The sequence below is a fragment of the Vicia villosa genome, linkage group LG4, assembly GCF_029867415.1.
Source record: "Vicia villosa cultivar HV-30 ecotype Madison, WI linkage group LG4, Vvil1.0, whole genome shotgun sequence".
Classification (NCBI taxonomy): Eukaryota; Viridiplantae; Streptophyta; class Magnoliopsida; order Fabales; family Fabaceae; genus Vicia; species Vicia villosa.
In genome coordinates, this window is record NC_081183.1 from 113,978,277 (window position 1) to 113,997,920 (window position 19,644).

At 35.2% G+C, this 19,644-nt stretch overlaps 1 protein-coding gene across 1 annotated transcript; it reads left to right on the forward strand.

Moving 5' to 3' along the window:
* Positions 1-5,569: 5,569 nt before the first annotated feature.
* On the forward strand, positions 5,570-7,174 carry LOC131599500 (GATA transcription factor 21-like). The gene is made up of 3 exons (XM_058871830.1): positions 5,570-5,837; positions 6,020-6,337; positions 6,583-7,174. The coding sequence occupies exons 1-3, from the start codon at positions 5,625-5,627 to the stop codon at positions 6,922-6,924; spliced, it is 873 nt and encodes a 290-aa protein (XP_058727813.1). The 5' UTR covers positions 5,570-5,624; the 3' UTR covers positions 6,925-7,174.
* The last annotated feature ends 12,470 nt before the right edge of the window (positions 7,175-19,644 follow it).

The window sequence follows — 19,644 nt, forward strand, 5'->3', positions numbered from 1 at the left end:
ATAGTGTATGAATAGCTGTATTGTTGAGTCAATTCGATTTGTATGTCAGAGTTAGGTTTTGGGTTCTAAGAATTGATTTAGATTTTGTGATTTTGATGTGTGAATTGATATAGGATGATAGATTAATCTGTATGAATGAATCCTATGAATGAAAACGTGAAAATGGACTGTTTTAGACTCAAAATCGTAGACTGGTATGAGTAGAAACGAGTGAGAATTGGACTGTTACGAAAACTGCTGAATTCTGGGCATTTTCTGGGTTTTCGCGTATGGAACAGTGTCATACGCATATGGGATGAGGTCATACGCGTATGAGGGACATTCCCCAAGGGCTATACGCGTATGATACGCTGCTGCCCTGTCCCAAAACACACTGTACTGGCTGGTTGCGTATGAGGAGCGTATGAGGATGCTCATACGCGTATGGAAATTTTTAAAGAGGAAATTGAATCTGGTGATACGCGTATGGCAAGGCTGATACGCGTTTGAGGTTGCTTCCAGGAAAAATCTGGTTCTGGAGATACGCGTATGGACGCGTATGGGCTATGGGTGATACGTGTATGGGATTGGTGATACGCGTATGGCTTCTGTGTGTAAAAATTCTGTTTTGTAATTTTCTTCAAAAGTTCAATGATGCGTAACTTATGATCCGTAACTCCGTTTTTAGTGCCGTTTCGAGTATGATGTATTGTACATATATATATATATATATGATGAGATATGACAATACATGCTATGTTTTAAACATGATTCGTATGATGATCTTGTTTGATTGTGTAATGGAACTCATGAGATATTCCATGTGATGATATTAGTATGATTTGAATACTTTGTTCGTTTGATGGATGATATATTGTTGACATATGTGATGAGATGTGACAATATAAGACGTGTTTGAAAACATGATTATGTGATGATTGTTGAGAATTGTATAATGATGATTGAATTGTTTTGGAAGATGTGAATACGTGTATATTCTTACTTTTGATGATGATGATTAGTGTAATACATGTATGTTCTGTAATGATGGTGATGATGATTGATTTGTGATGAATGATGTTAATGTATATATGAACATGCTTAAATAATGATGATGATGATGATGAAATGAGTATAGATGATGCTACTCATAGAATGGAGATGATGAAAGTATGTTATATATATGTTTGCATGCATTCATAAGCATTGATGAGGGCTGAATCCTAGATGATGAGAGGATTCAGTGAATGGCAGAATTCCCATTGTGTGGAATTTGTGCTGGCAGGGCCATATCTGGATGATGATAGATCGGTCGGTGGGTGATTCCCATTGATGATGATGGTACCACATGCATAGAGTCAGTTGCATTCATTTGCATGGATTTGATAAACGACTATATGTATACTCTTGTATTGTTTGATGGTATGTGTGTTTATGTTGATGGATGATCTGAATATAGATGAGTTAGGTGAATGATATAACCGTTGATGTACTGTTATTTATAATGCAATAATATTTGTTAATTGCGAATGAGACTCACCCTTACACTATATTTTTCAGATTGAGGATAGCTGCTTCGACTCGGTGAGGATTAGCTCATGAGTCAATGTGTCGGTTAGCGTCGGGTCATGCTCTGATAGGTGTAACACTGGGGGAACGCTTTTTTTAATTTATGACATTAACTCTATTTTGTTTAATTTATTTTGAATATTGAAGCATTAATGATGTAATGCTAGTTTGATGACTTATTCCGCTGTGTAAACATGAGATAGTTTATTTATGGGTTATGTTAAGATGTTTCTTCAGTGAATGCATGGCGTACGACTGATGATTTTTATTTTATTATGAATTGTGACGCCCTTGTGCCTGTTACTCTGATTTTAATTGTTTAATTGTCGCGGGGTTTAGAAGGATGTTACACTACACTTCCATCACTTCAAGACTAAAAAAAACACGGCTAATCATGCACATAATTTAGGTATGATTTCTTTAAGGAAAGATTCCAAATTCTTTGATACCTATTTTGATTGTGTGAAGCATTTCAAGGTTCAGTTCATTTTGGTTACTCCCTTTAACGAATAAGCCAATACAAAGATATGTAAAATAGAACCTGGGCATCAATATGTGTGTACGGGTTTATTTAGCAAGTTTTGGAGTCACAGTGATTTCTTTACTGTGATTATATCTTATGTTTACACGGAGAAGGATATGTCACAAGAAATTGTATACTTGAAGAGACAATTGGTGGCCTTCTACAAGGAGCTTGGTTATGTCGGCGGTATCGCTCCACCCGACACATCATCAAGGAAATGGTTGAAAATGTTCATCTAGGTCCATCGGCTGGTGGATGCTATAACCGAAGGTGAGAAGAAGGCTATCTTTGGTAAGTGGCCCATAAATATTACTTCCCTTAACTATTTCTTGAATAATTCATTTAATATTCCCTTATTGGTTATGCAGATGTGATGAAACGGGAGGAAGCAATGCGCTAGATGAAAAAGGATCTTCAAGCTACTTCTTTTCTAGAGGGTATTCCGAATACCCCGTCTACTTGGGGATCTTTTACTTTAGGCATATTGATTGGGCTGACTGTTCGGATTACTCCTCCTTTAGTACAAGTGAAAGTCTAGGTTTTGCATGACTGGCCTATGATAAATGATGGTCTACACCTGTTGTAGTCGGAGGGCGATGGAAGTCCGGCTTCCAGCCCCGAAGTTCAAGAACTTTGGTTTGAGAGGCCGATTAACAAGCGTCCTCTGATGAGGTTTGCTAAGGAGCATGTTTTGGTTCCAATAGGGTTGCCTCATATGTTGCTAGCTCTTCCTGGCCCAAGAATGGGTAGATAGTTTCGTCTTCCCTCTCTAACCAAGATTAGTCTTACTTCTTCAATCATTCTGAAGAAGTTTTCCAAGGGAGTTGGCATAGTTGGAAAACCATATAAGTATGGTGTCTGTCGTCTTGGACTTTGGAGCTATTAGAAGAGGGGATGCCTTCCTACCTGATCGTCTTAAAAGGAAGAAAGAGGCGCTTGATGAGCAGGTGAATTCCCTTACCTTTGCATGAAATTGGTGTCTAAAAGAGATTTAGGAAGCTTCATTTTAATTTCTAGGTATAGAATTTATTGTGCAACCTTTTGGGTATCCTGACACTTTATGGAGAAGGTGAAGTTGCTTGCTCAGGAGGTAACTAAGAAGAATGAGGTTTATTCTTAAGTACATGCTTTATTATCGAGGGTAAAGGCCACACTTGATGAATAAAATCGACCATTGGACCCTTTCCTTGGTAGAATTTTCCTGTATGGTTACGAAATCAACGACTGCATTTTTCCTTGGAAATATAAACAAACTCGAGTAAAATATAAACAGCGTCATGCCCTAACTAGCCACCTTAAGTCACGCATCAGGAAAAAACTAGTGAAAAGTTTCAATGTTGGGAAGACATTTAATGCGCTTCTTTCGCACTATTTTTTTTAACTAACTCCAAGTGATTCCACTCTTGTTCGAAGCGATCAACATCCTTAGAGGCCGTGCACAATTGATAAAGGCTTCCCGGCTCAATAACATCCGACAAGTCTTGAGGCAACTATTTTAGGTCGGCCAAATGCCCAAGGAGCTAAAACTCAAATTAGTGTCAATCAAGATATAAAAAGTCATATCATGCGATATTCATGGTATACTTTCTGATCTCCACTTTTCATTATCCTTATCTTGAATTTTGAATGGACTTGAACGTTGGAGTGCTAACCTTGCAATTCCACCTCTGCACTATCTTATTGGAGATCAACATCATCGGTTTAGAACTCTTCACCATCAACATACTCCTAATTTTGGTTTATATATATATATATATATATATATATATATATATATATATATATATATATATATATATATATATATATATATATATATATATATATATATATATATATATATATATATATATATATATATATTAGTGTTAATTATGCATCGAGGAAATGAAAAAGAACCCACATGCATGACAAGACTATTCTAGTGACCAAGTTATTAGTTTGAGATGTGAGTACATTATCTTTGTCATATGTGGCTACAATCAAATTCTATCTCTTCTACCGTTTTTTAACTTCAATTAGCTACTATTAGAATTTTATTTTTTATAAAACTACTACACAAAATGTAGTACGATGCTGTCAGTGTGTGGTTAAAATATCTATCTACAAATAGTGTTTTGTTCATACGTATGGGACCTGAGTAGTATCATTCCACACTCTCCTGAATCATTTTGTCCTGTTAATTTGTCTTCTTTAGATGTCTCGAAAGAAATCACGTGAATCAGTGAATGTCTTATATGTCTGTTATTAGCCTGTAATCTCTCTTTTTACCTGACTTTTTTGTTGTTGTAAGTTTTAAGGAGGACCACTTTAATAATGCAGGTTCAAGTTGATAATGCAGGTTCAAGTTGATGAGTATTTAAAAGTTATGATGTTTTTCAGTTGTAAAATTTAACCGTTATCTTTAGGATTAGTAACTTGGTTGGAGTCAATTCAACAAAAGATAGGACAAATGAGCTATTTGTGGCTTAAACTTAATATACATACTTTTATTTTCTCGTGTTTTAGTCAAACAAATAATTATCAACTTAATCCCGATAAATCAATTCAATTGATAGTTATACAGAGACACAGAGACATCAGATATAAGATCGTGAGTTTGAACTCACGACATCTCATTTGCTCACTTTTAAAGTGTAAACATCAGTCCCTAGCTACATGACCAAAATAATAATTATCAACTCATTCATAAAAAATGAGTGGTAAATTTCTAATCTAGTGAAAGTAGTTAGATATGGTTTGACAATGTATTTATAAGTGGAAAGACATCTAGGAAGTAAATTATAGATGAGTTAAGCTCAACCTAAACTTATTGTTACAAAAATGAAATTGTGATAGGAGAGTTATCCCACTTATAAAAATATTGTTAGATCATCTCCATGGTTTTAAAAAGAGGTTGTGGTTGTAATTGCGGGTGTTGCGACTTCAAGTTGATCGTGCATTGATTTCATTGCAGCTAGCCTGAATTTTAATTGAGAAATGTTTGAAACATAATTTTAAATTGCAGATGTTGTTGTGGATGTTGCGATTGCATTCATTATAGTTGATCTGATGTGTATTGTGGCCGAACACATGATATTAAGTCACACATGTGTATTTGATGAAAATACTTGAAAAGAATAGGGGTGAAATTGTTTTGTTGTGGTTTATAATAGAGTGAGTCGCATGATTTTAAATCGCACCACAATTGCAGTTTAATGCGATTATGGAGACTATTACATCCCAATATTGCGGTTGTAGTTGTGGTTGCGGATTTAAAACCAGGATCATAACATCTAATCTAATGTTAAATCTCACATACAATCACTGGTTTGAGAATTCAAACCTTGGTAATGGTGTCAAATCTAGTAATATTAGCTAAAGAAAATTGATTTGTGATTTAATATACGGATCTTTGATATTCTATAGTAATCCTTCTTTTCAACCATAATTTATTTACTAAACAAAAGGTATAGACAACTGCAGCAGCTATATACTGATCCATCGCAGAGTCTACAGTCACACATTTGTCTCTCTTTTCTCTCTCTTGGTTTGTGTGCTGTTTTATGTGTACATGACACCAACTTATCGTTATTCACTACCTTCTCCTCCCATGCCTTTTGATCTTAGTAACAATGAAGATCACAACCACCATCTCTTCAATCCAAACATTCATCAACCCTCTTCTTCATCTTCTTCCCTATCATATTCCACACTTTTTAACCAAAACCAAGTTCAAGGACGATCTTATTCTTCTGAACCGAATCACATACAAAGTGATCTACAGGTAGTTACACACTTATACATACATAATATAGTACAAAATTGAGTATATTTTTACTGGAGTTCATCGTTAAAGATGAACAATGAGATGTTACAAATTTGAACTCACGATTCTGCACCTGATCTCTCTGCACTTGTGTATATTTTTATTATGTAGAAATTTATCTTTTTGTTCTGATCTTATAGGTTGTGAAGTTTGTTCCTTCTAGTGGATCATGTGATCATCAAGAACTAAAGAAAGAAAATAGAAATGAAGCGTTTGAACCCGAGGATAATAGTTCAATGAAGTGGATGCCATCAAAGAAGAGAATAATTAAGAGAATGATGGAAGATCAAAGGGTTTCTGATGAGAAATTTGAAAAAGATAAACTATTATTACATGTAGAAACCGATAATAGTAGCAACAACAATGGCTCAAACAACACTAATATGATTGTTAGGGTTTGTAGTGATTGCCACACAACTAAGACCCCTCTCTGGAGAAGTGGACCAGCAGGTCCTAAGGTACATGCTCACGGATTCATTCTCTGATAAATAATGTAATTGTTACATGGTGCATTAGTATATTCAGTCGTAACGTCGGATACTAGAATTTAAAAAAAACATGAATTTCTTACCGCGTATGAACTCATCATGAATACAATTTGTTATTATCAATGCAAGTAGAATTAGTTTGAAATTTTCAATTCTGTGATTAGGGCTTAAAACTAACCATTGAAAAAAATCCAAACATATTTTTGGTGCAACAGTCTCTCTGCAATGCCTGCGGGATTCGACAAAGGAAAGCGCGGCGCGCCCTCGCAGCAGCTGCATCTGCAAATGTTGAGAATCATGTGGCTGCTGAGAAGCCCTATGTGAAAGGAAAGAAGTTGCAAATCAAAAGGAAAAGATCCAAAACTGATGAATGTGCACCACCACAGATGAAAAGGAAGGGTAAAATTGGAAAAGGTTCAACTAGTTTTGAAGATTTGATAACAAGTTTGAGTAACAACTTTGCTTCTCATCAAGTTTTCCCTCAAGATGAGAAAGAGGCTGCTATTCTACTCATGGCTTTGTCTTATGGATTACTTCATGAGTTTGATTCATTGTAATGGTTACTTAGATTTATGAGATATTAGTTATATTATAATAATTTGTATGAGATTAGTGTTTGGGAAAGAGGGTGTTGGAAATAAAGATTGTTGGGGAAATTTATAATAGGGACAATAAAGGATTTGGAAGGGTACATGTGAGGTTTTATTAATTATGTTGGAATTGAGCTTGTAGACAAAACACAAAACGTGTGTCTCTTGTCTTGTATGATCGTACAATTCTCTAATAGCCATTCAATAAAATTATTACAAGGGAGTAGTTTATGCTTACTTTTCAATATTACATTTTTATGTTAATTTCCCTTTTTATAGTAAAAATATTATTATTACATACATGTGAATCTGCATTGCATATTTTTGGATTGGTGTAAGGTACGGACAAAAATATCAAAGGTATCGGTAATATATGTAATTGGTCATAATTTGTTGTTTTTCGATTTTGAAAAATTGTCGGAAGAAATTACTGAGTCGACATTACTACGGAAAACACATATAATAATGGTTGTATGTTTGTTGTTAGGTAATATATGATTGTATGTATGTCGGTTTCTACAACAAGCATGTGACCATTGTTATAAGTTAAGTTGTACGCTACGTATATCTGCGGTTGAATTTTGTAAACGTTGTGAAATAATTCTTAGAAACGCCATTATTTGTTTTATTATTCTATTTATAACGAGGATAAATAATACAATCGGTGTGATATTATTTATTTATTTTTAACCTGAATAACCTTAGAAATAATACTATCTTGATCTCTTGTCTCTTGGTGTCTTGACTTTAAACACCTATAACTCCAAATAAAAATAGTTGTGGGTGAATAACCTTAAAAATTATAACTTATAGTAAATTATGAATAAAGAAAATAAAATACTTGTTATTTTTTCCATATACCTTGAGGTTCTTCATGTTCTTCATATGAAGTAGGCACAAGAATCTACACATAAAAGATAAAAAAAGAAGAAGAGATAAGTGAGAATTTGAGTAAAAACATAATTAGACTTTTGCAGAAACAGAAACAGAGAGAACCTAAGCAATTATTCACAATATCCCAGATAGTCAAAGTCAGATTCTTGATTCATAATCTTCAAGGAAGTTTGTACGTTTATCCAATAATTTTTTATTATAAAAATATATGTTTGTATAAATAACAATCTCAATCACATTACAGCTAAAATGGATAAATGTAATCAAAGCAGTATAAGGCTAAAAAAAGAGATTTTAAGGAGATTACCAAGCTAATGAAGAAACAAGCAAAAAAAGAGAAGTAAAAGTCAGAGGAAGCTTCAAAGATTTAGAAGTCTGAAGGAGTAGTAACATCTGTTGGGGCCTCCAAAGTGGAAGAAGATAGGGATGAAGAATAAAATTATCTAATGTAGGCACATCTGCTGAGGATCCATAATGTAATGACTTCTTAATAAATAAAAGAATTTCCTCTTCTTAGTGTCAGTTGCCATTTACTTCCTTTAACAACCCCTAAAACAACCCAATAATGAGTATATAACTACAAAAAGTTATTGTCACAAAATCTGAATAAAACATAAATAATACACATCACAATGTCATTATGTTAAAAATGAAACACTAGAGAAGAACATAAACTTTCAGAAAGCAGTATCATTAACACAGAGAGAGAGAGAGAGAGAGAGAGAGAGAGAGAGAGAGAGAAATGAATAACAAACACCGAATGATAATGTACCGTAAGTCGAAGATGGATAAAGATATTCGTTTCCAGAAATGAATGAAGATAATGAAGATTTCTGTATCAATGTCGTCTTGTTCGCTCGGACATTCTTGTGTGTTATGAAAGAAATAAATTGGATGTTATGTTCTTATTAAGTGAAGAGAATTTCACAACAGTTGTAAGAAACAATAGTAGTGTTGAAATATGAAACACATAACCACGGTTGAATGAAACAATCGTATTTGTTATGATTTCAATTTTTAAATAATAAAAAAATGTTAAGGGTCACACACTTATTTTAATTGAAAAAATAGAAAAATGTTGATGTTGTGATTCGAAACTTGTCACCCAATTTCTATGACCATGGTTGGATTTAAGAACTGTGATGAAATGTATCTTAACAAAATAAAATAAAATAATGCGTGTAAAAAATAAGATATTACTACAGTAAATAAATGGATGTGGTAATATATCTTCACTATGGTTATGTATTTTAGTAGTGCGAGTCGCATATTAGGTCGCTCTCTTAAAGATGTTTAACGACATTTTCCAAAATTTTACAACGCAGTTATTCAACCACGGCACCTCTACCATAAAATAATCCAATTCTATAGTATTTGATTACTACTTGCACAATAGATAATCAGTTTAGAATTACATCTTTTTATCGCATTATGACCAATCGAATATGATATAAACACCACTCTTAGTATCTGGTTTTTATATCATTCATAGATGGCGTGAAGAATCCACTCAAAAATAAAAAACAAAAAAATTATAAATGAATCAGATGCGAAAGAGAAGAAAGATTTTGGAATGCAGAAATAGAGAGTGAAAAGAATGAGATGGGAATGCTTATATTTATAGGAGAAAAACAGACACGACTGAGAGAAAACACAGGGAGAATGGAGTGGATTTAACGCAAAATTAACCGTTATACAACTTGGACAACAACGAAACGTGTAAGGCAAGGAAAAATTGATCAACAATTAGGGTTAACGTGGAAGATATGACAAACAGGGTCCATTAATTACAAGTCACCAATTAAATAATTAATATTAATTAATATACAACATTCAAATTAATTAACAATAAATATTTCTTACCATTTCAAATACCAAAAAATAATGGATCACCCAATCCGAACTTTGGTCAGAATCGAACCGAGCCAGTCAGTTGGATAGACGCCATCGACAGTGGGATCGCTCATGTTATGGTTCATAGTTGTGTGTCCTCACCCTTGCATAAAATTGTGTACCCCTTGGGACACACCGCCAAATATCAACCTTCCATATATAAGCACTAATAAAGTATGGATCCCTCCAATGTTGGACTTTTTCAAATTAACCTCTACACATACTAGCTCTTACTTCTACTTATTTATTGTCACCTTAAAACAAACAATCATTTCCAATTCTCCACTAATCCTTTGATTTCCAACAATTCTCGCCTTGAATTTAAAAAACTGATTTTTGAAGTAACGTTAAATGTTCTAAGAATATGCATAAATAGAGGTGTCTATATCTTGAACTTTTACATAGCAAGTAGGATTCCAATTCAACAAAACTGACACAATTGTTTTGAAATCTATCTTAGAAGTCAAACTCACACAAAACCTTTTCTTAAGGAATATTCTAAAATCTCGTGTTTTGATGGCCTTGCACATCTATCCCGGATTAACGAAGGCTCTAGAAATTTTGCCTCGAAATTTCATAGGAACTTATCTCAGTTCCAAAATCACATAGGTGAGTCTTCTAAGAATACTCATGTAGCTACGTACTCCATCATATAAAGTATATATCTCATTAAGAGTTTCTATTATCTCATCCTCTTATCTCTTTAGGATTTATGCTTCTTTTATTTGTAATAGTATTATCACCTCATATTATTTGCAACTTTTTATTATCCATTGAACCTATTTCTTGGAATCTCCAGTGTATTAGGTCGGGTTACCATTATGATCATTATTCCTATCTTCTTGGATGAACTACGGACTTTCTCTATAACTAATCCTTTGAGCAAAGGATATGCTAAATTTTCATCAGTGCGTACATGATCCATTCTTACAGCTCCTTTAGAGATACAATCTCTAACATTGTTGTGCTTCCTTCTTTTTTGATGCCAATCTTACAGCTCCTTTGGGAATACCAAATAAATTCCTTGTTCGGATCTATTGATCTTGATACCAATAATCATACTAGCTTCTTTGAGATATTTAATGTGAAAGTTGTTGTACAACAATGATTTCACATCATTAACTTCATGAAGGTTTGATCCAAATATGAGTAAGTCGTCTACACAGAGACATAGACATATGATAGTACAAATTCCATTTTTAAATTAGTAATAAACACATTACTCACTTTCATTCACTTTGTACCCATTCGATATCATTAAGTTATCAAACATTTCATGTCATTACTTTGGAGAATGTATTAGACCATACAGAGACTTATCTAACTTACAGATCTTGTTTTCTTTTCCAATACTCACAAACCCTTCTAGTTGGTCCATATAGATTTCTTCTTTTAGGTCATCGTTTAAAAAAGTGGTTTTAACATCCATTTTGTGTACTATACAGTTATAAATAGCAACATTTTAAATCACTACCCTAGTGGATGTAATTTTAGTGATTGAAGAAATAGTATAAAAGAAATCTATATTTTCTGTTTGCCTAAAACTTTGGATACAAGGAAAGTTTTGTACTTATCAATTATTCCATGAGGTTTTAGTCTCTTTTTCAAAACCCATTCACAATCAATTGGTTTTCAAATATGTGGAAAGTCTACTAAAGGCTAGGTCATGTTTGATTCTTAAGAATCTATGTCATTGTTAATAGCTTCTTGCTATAAATCTGCATCCAAATATGCCAAGGCTTCTTAAACTATGTTCTTTTAGAAGAATATGCCCACGAATCGGGGTTTTGAACAGGCTTACCACGAACTGATGTGAGATTTTATATTGGAAAATATCAATCTGACTAAGTGCCATACCTCAAATTTTGACCCTAATACCCCGCTTCATTTGCGTTGAATTCAAAAGAGTGAGATCAACGTAATTTTATTCATCAAGAAATCCTCATGCATCATTCTATATCACTAACCTCAAAATACAAAAAGATATGTGTTGCTTGTTTGCTTCTTTCAAAAGGTAGGTGTGTTGGATTAAGGAGCTCAAGTAATTATGTGGTGCCCCTCAAGATGATTCAAAATTCCAAATATGATCAAGTTGAAAATTCTAGTAACACACGCTCGATGTCAAACTGGATGTTACGACATCCACAATTATGCAACACAAATAGTAATAACAGAACAACATAAAAACAATAAAGAACACACAGAATTGTTTACCCAGTTCGGTTCAAACAACCTACTCTGGGGGCTACCAAGCCAGGGATGAAGTCCACTATTAGTAGTATCAATTCAAAGCTAAACTCTCCCGTTTACAACTTCTCACTTAATCACTACCCAATGACCCTTCTACCTAGGTTCTCCCTAGATGTGAAATATCTCCATTCCACTTCCCCTCAATCACAGCAGTGATTACACATAAACAAATAACAATTACAGAGAGAAGACACTCTTCAAAAACACACCTTGATCTGCTTAAAAGCTTCAATCAAGAGACACACACTCGTGCTTAAAAGCTTAGAGTGACATTAAACAAACACAACTTATTCCAACGCAATCATTGCTTGGATCACACGTAACAGCTACAGAACAACAGTTCTTCACAATACACAGAAAAAGAGAAACTACTCCAAAGCAATCATCAATATGATAATTGTTTGGATCACAAGAAACACACACGGTGGAAATACAGAGAGTTTAATAATCTTTCATGATTAAAACTCTACCTCTGAAAGTAGGATTTGCAGTCGTTATATAGTCAGCAGGCAGAAGGACTTGGGCCATGGGCCTTCCATACATAAATTAGGGTTAACCATGTTAACCTAATTTCCACATCATCGGGATGATCACATACGTTGTAATTCGGGATATTTTAGCACAAATCAAACAGCGCACAATATATAGTTTCCTAAATAGAGACCTGAGATAAATAAGGAAACCTCACAACTAAAAGGTGACAACTACTTCTGTCAGATACAGATGTCATGACACCGAGCATGACATCCATTGAAAAGTTGTACTAGCTCAAACATACAATCCTGCATAATTCCACACACATACACCAGGAATGTTTTACCACAAAATACAACCAATTTAAAACATCTTCACAAGTGATTTCCCTTCAGTAATGTTCAAGTTCAAGTGTGCATCAACTCAAGATCATCAAATTGCAATTCATCTGGTTCACCAAAATTAGGGTTTTGACCAAGATCACTGGATTGTTGACTTTTGGACCAAGTAATGATCTAATGGTTTTAAACATGATTCAAAGTCTCAAATACTTCCACATAATCCCCTCATGTATCTCAATTGGCTAAGGGAGCTTAATCCATTGATATTGGAAAGATTGGAATTTTTCTGGTGAAAAGTCAACTACTCAAGGTCAAGGTTTGACTTTTGGGATTTTTGGTCAAATATGGACTTCTCAAGTTGAGAATCATAAAAATATAGTGGATGGTTGAGTTTGATCAAGAGAAATCACACAATTGAAGATAACTTGTCAAAAGGGAAAAACTGAAGAAGTTGAAAAAATTTCTAAGTTATGAAATCTCATGTTCAAGTAGCCCACTTTGCAAGCTTGCAACTTCTTACTCAAGTCATAATTTTTCATGCCCAAAGGATCTACTTAAATAAGACACTTCATACTTCAATATTATAGAAGGAATTGATAAAAAATCTCTTAAGGATTTGAAGTTATGGATTGATCAAGTTGGTGTTTCAAAGTTGCAAAAATGTTCAAACACTTAAAAGTTTTTCTAAAGTATCAAATAATCATTTTTTTTCTAATTTTTTTGCCAATTTCGGTATGATTCAATTTGATTCAAGTCAAGTGCTCAACATGAAAGTTGTAGAGGGTGATCTCACCTTTCCGAAGAGTCCAAGAGCATGAATTTCTTTTACTTGAGCTAGAAGTTTCTGTTAGACGATAGGGATGGTCTAGAGGGGGTGAATAGACCACCTTTTTCCGACTTAAGAAAATTTTAGCTTTTGAAACGTGACTTCCCTGAATCACTTAATCGTCTCCGAACGATCGAGTTATCGGGGACCGGATATGTGCACTAAACCGAACGGATGAAAACGATCAAGTTATCGGGGACCGGATACGTCTTAAAGAATTTATCAATTAAGTCAAATACACACTTAATAGAGTATTACTCACAATGAACGTTTATACCAAAATTTGACCAAAAATTGAATGAGTAATTTTATCGAACACTTGGTGATCAATATTCACCAAACCTCAATTTTTGCTCAACAATGGATATTTAAAAAAACGAATATTAAAAGATAAAAGTAAGAACGATAAAGAACACAAGATTTGTTAAGGCAGTTCCTCTATCGTCCTCGCAGGAGTACGTCTGCCCCTAATTTCAAATGAAATTAGGAAAGTTTTATTTGATTGCAAAATGTTTAACAAGGATAGAATTTACCAATCACCAACTACACACATGCAGTAAAATTGAATACAATTCTTTCCTCCCCTTGATTCAAGTTGAATCAAGTCAATGTCAATGATCTTCACCGATCAAGACCCTGATCCTTCCTTTTCAATCCTCCGGTTGTAGAAAATTTGATGAGTGGACCTTCAAACCCTCAATTCCTTATGCTCGGCTGAATTGTTTACCAAAGCGAAGTGATCGTCAAAAACCTTCGAATCAAACCTTTGATGTAGAAGGAAAAACCCTAAGGTTTTATACAAGAAACACCCTCAACAATCTTCTCTCAAACAAGACCAATGTCTACCGTCGAACCTTATCAACGCACGTTCCTTACTTCGATAAAAAAAGATTATTATGTGTGATTTTCGATCAATAAGCAAAAGGTTGAAGATGAGAAGAAGCTTGAGTATATCTTTCATGTTTCTTGTTAATTTGCTTGAGAATGATCAATTTGATATATATACCACACCCCTTGCATTAGCCAATTAAACACAGCAAAAAACCAGTAAAAGTAGCGATAGGTCGACCTGCTCCACTGCATAGGTCGACCTGTTGAAGTTCTGCACATGTTTTTGAGCCAAGCATGACACTTGCGTCGACATGAAGGTTCGGCGTGCGCATACCCGAGGTTTCCTCAAAATGCCATGCGTCGACCTGAGCCATCAATGTGTCGACGCATTCTGTTCGTACACTAAATCCTTAAGTCACCAGATAGGATGCGTCGACCTGAAGGGTCGGCGTGCTCATACCCGAGGTTCCCTCAAAATGCCATGCGTCGACCTGAGGAGGCAATGCGTCGACGCATTCTGCCTTGACATGAATTCTTTCACAAGTGATAGCAGTAGGTCGACCTATTGTGCTGGTGAGTCGACCTATTGAGATCTTATAGCCAAAAATGCTTTTCTTTGTTGCATCCACTTGATTTCTTTGTTTTCACTTCAATTGTGTCAAGTTCACAATGTTTTGACATCATGAAAACACACATTTGCCCTCACAGTTTCGAAGAGATGAGGTTGGTATATTGATGATGTTTGAAGGTCCAAGTTCATGTCAAAATTCATGTCCAAACCTTAACCATGCCTTGATATCTTTTCTTTGCAGGCCATCTTTCTTCCAAATCTCAGCATAAAATATTGAGCTTTTATGTAAAGACTTGATGCATTACACAAGGGGTTTGATTATTGTCCAAAGATTCATACCATTTTTGAACTAAAGGGCACACTTTCATTTTGATAAACATTACTTTAATCACAATTCCAATACCTTGAGCCTTGTAAAAGGATTTCTGAATACCCTTCAAAGACCTGCAGCCACTCTAGAAAGCTTGGAGCAATGGCCATAGAAGCATGGTGCATCATGTACCTTCGCTTGCAATCCAACCAAACCATGAACTTCAAATATCATTTCCGATCAACCTCTTGCCCTCAAGTTTCTCTTATACGTAGAGGACTCATAACACTTCAAACCACACCTTGAATGCCTCTGAAAACCTCACAAACTCATAAGCATTTTGAAAACTCCATTGAAGCACCAAAATTCCATTTCTTCGAAATTTCCAATCCTTGCAAGTTTTTTATAAACTAACCATTCCAACACCATCCACATACCACATAGAGGCTACTGTATGCATTAGTTTGCACCGGTAACCTCTAAATTACTCCACCCAAATCACCATTTTTATTATGTTCTATACAAATAACACAATTAACACAATTAATACGTCCATGTCAGTGATTTTAGAGAGAGAGAAAAAACATGCATATGTGTGATGAGTTGTTCTTTGGTGTGACGTGGAGTCATAGATATATTTAAGCGACGGTTAGAAGAACCTCCAATGGACGCGATGCTCGGTTTTAAGGACCCTATAATGTATTCCAACAGTTGAAATTGTCAATAATTCTTGGCTTGATGCCTTTCTCATTGATATTTCTTGTATATATAGATGTTACAGGGCTATTTAGGTAATTACGCTAAATAATTACATTTAATGAGAACAAATCAATTTCGGCTTTGTTTCCCTTATTCTTGGAACAAACCATTATTCTAGAAATAAACTAATTCTAATTCACTTCCCCTCTCAAATTGATGTTGCTGGTCAATGAGCATCAATTTGCTAACAAGAAATTGATGACGTGGACGTGGAAAAGCCTTAGTAAGAATGTCTGCAACCTGCAAATGAGTACTGACATGAGGAAGTGATATTAGTCGGTCATCATACGCGTCACGAATTGAGTGACAATCAACTTCGATATGTTTGGTGCGTTCATGAAAAACAGGATTCGCGACAATTTGGATGGCACTTGTATTGTCAGCATAAAGTGAAGTTGGCTCTATTTGAGGAAATCCAAGTTTAGCCAACAGACCACGATGCCAAATTATTTCAGAATAAGCAGTAGACATGGCACGATACTCAGATTCAGTAGAAAATTTAGAGACTCTCACTTGTTTCTTACTTTTCCATGAGATCAATGAAGAAACAAGAAACATGCACCAACCAGTGACAGATCGTGGAGTATTAGGACACCCTGCCCAATCGGCATCGCTATAAGCACTCAATTTAGGAGCAACTCCAGTAGGAAAGAATAAACCACTATGAGAGATTCCCTTCAAGTAACGAATTATGTGACGAACTGCTGCCAAATGAAGGTGGCGAGGAGAGTGCATGAATTGATTTACTTGTTAAACAACAAAAGATATGTCAGGACGAGTAATAATCAAGTAATTAAGGCTACCCACGAGTTGACGATACAATAGGGGATCAGGCAAGAGATCACCATAATCACGATGATATTTAACATTAATCTCAAGAGGAGTATTAACTGGATTAGCCGATTGGAGACCAGCCATAGAAATTAAATCCGTGGCATACTTATGTTGATGGAGGAATATGCCCTTGGATGTAGAGTGAACCTCAAGACCAAGAAAATAATGAAAATTACCAAGATCTTTCATATGAAATGATGCTTGTAACTGCTGTTTAAGGCTTTGAATCGAAGCATTATCAGAACCAATAATAATCATATCATCAACATAAAGAAGAAGTAGGACAATTCCAATAGACGTTCTATGAATAAATAGAGAAGAATCATACTGACTCTGAGTAAAGGAGAACCCAAGTAAAGTGGAGCGGAATTTTTCATACCATGCTCTAGGCGCTTGTTTCAAACCGTATAAGGATCGTTTGAACTTGCACACCCCCTTGGATGACGAGAATAAACCTTGAGGGGGAGTCATATAAATATCTTCCGTTAGGTCACCATGAAGAAAGGCATTTTTCACATCCATTTGATGAAGAGACCACCCATTAGAAGCGGGTATAGAGAGCACCGTACGAACATATGTCATTTTGGAAACCGGTGAAACGGTCTCATCATAATCAATTCAATATTCCTGCTTATTTCTTAAGGCAACCAAGCTAGCCTTGAAACGGTTGAGAGTCCCATCAGAATTCAGTTTCACAGAATACACCCATTTGCAGCCTATGGGTTTGATATCAGGGGGACAAGAGACAATATCCCATGTAAAATTCTCTTGAAGAGCCTGAAGTTCCTCATTCATTGCTTTTATCCAGCGCACGTCTTTAATAGCCTGTGCATAACAAGTATGAATATATATGCTAGACAGTGAGGTAGTCAGAGAAGTATGTGAGGAATCATACCTATCTGGTGAATATCTATCTGGTGCTTTAGATATTCGACCAAAACGTCGTGCTTCGATCGATCAAGGATCAGATGGCGAATATGTGTCGGGAGGGGCGGTGGGAACCTGCTTTCTGCGTTGTCTGACATATGTGATTCCTAGTTTGTAACATTTTATAGATTGAGGCATAACTGAAAAATTAGGAAGAATAGCAATATCATTTGTGATAGGAGAAAGAGAATGAAACACATATTGATTATCAAAAAATGTAACATTCCGAGAAACTCGAAAACGGTGATTAGAAACATCATAACACACAAAACCCTTACGAGAGTTGTTATACCCCATAAATGCACATTGAATAGACTGTGTGCCAAGCTTATTTCTTTCAAACGGAGGTAAGTGAATAAAACACACAACTCCAAAAGTATGTAAATCAATATAATTAGGCTGAATTTTAAAAAGGCAAAAGAAAGGAGAATCAAAATCAATAAACATAGAAGGAAGACGATTGATCAAGAATACGGCTGTGAAAAGAGCCTCTACCCAAAATCGAGATGGCACAGAAGCTTGAAGAAGTAAGGTGTGTGTTACATCAAACAAATGACGATTCTTTTGCTCCGCCATCCCGTTTTGTTGAGGGGTATTGGGACAAGACCGTTGAGATAAGATCCCTTTTTGTTGGAGGTATTACTGAAATTCATGAGACATATACTCACTTCCTGAGTCAGATCGAAAAATTTTAACACTTGCTTGAAATTAATTTTCAACATATGCCAAAAATTTCTAAAACATAGAAAACACTTCAGACTTAGATCTAAGAAAATATATCCAAGTAAAACGACTGTAATCATCAATAAATGTAACAAAATATTTATAGTGAGCATGAGATGCTACAGGAGACATTCCCACACATCATTATGAATCATCTCAAAACAAGTAGAAGCACGATGAGCACCTGACAGAAAAGGAAGTGTTTTACTTTTAGCCAATTTGCAAACAGAACATGAAATAGAAGCAGGACAAGCATGTTTATTTCCTAAAAACCAGTTTTAAATAAATGAGACAAAACAACAGAATTTGGATGGCCCAATTTTCTATGCCAATCCTCATATGAGTTCAAAACAGTATTACACGCAAAAGACAAATGACTAGGATTAAATTGGAGCGGAAACAGTCTTCCCACTTTAGGCCCCTTCACGATCACCTTCCCCGACGCCTGCTCCTGCACAAGACAACCAACATGAGAAAAATTAACATTACAATTGTTATCCACCAATTGACCAACCGACAATAAGTTGGAAGCAAGTTCGGGTGATACAAGCACGTCACGAAAATTAGAGTTTATGTCACCAACATCAGTGATAACGAGTTTATTACCATCAGTAATTTGAATTTGCTGATTACCATTATAGGAATGTTAATTTTTCAAGTATTCAGAGCAACCCGTCATGTGATTAGATGCACCAGAATCAAGAAACCACGGTTGAGAAACATTAGAAGGCTTACCCTAAATTCCCAAGGATGAAAGAACAGAAAGTACCATTTGTTGAATCATTTGAGGTTATAAAACTCCACCATTGGATGCATCAGTACTGAGAGGACCAACCGTAGAGTTGGTAGTGGCATGAAATGCCTAGGCTGGACGTTGTGCTGGTCGGGGAGGACGCGTGGGACAGTCAGAGATGATATGACCATGTTGTTTGCAATAGTTGCAAAACCTCTAACTGCAATTGCGAGCAATATGTCCGAATTGTTTGCAAGAAAAACATTGGACTTGTTGCATATCACGACCCTTTCATCTACTCTAACCAGCATATGCAATTGC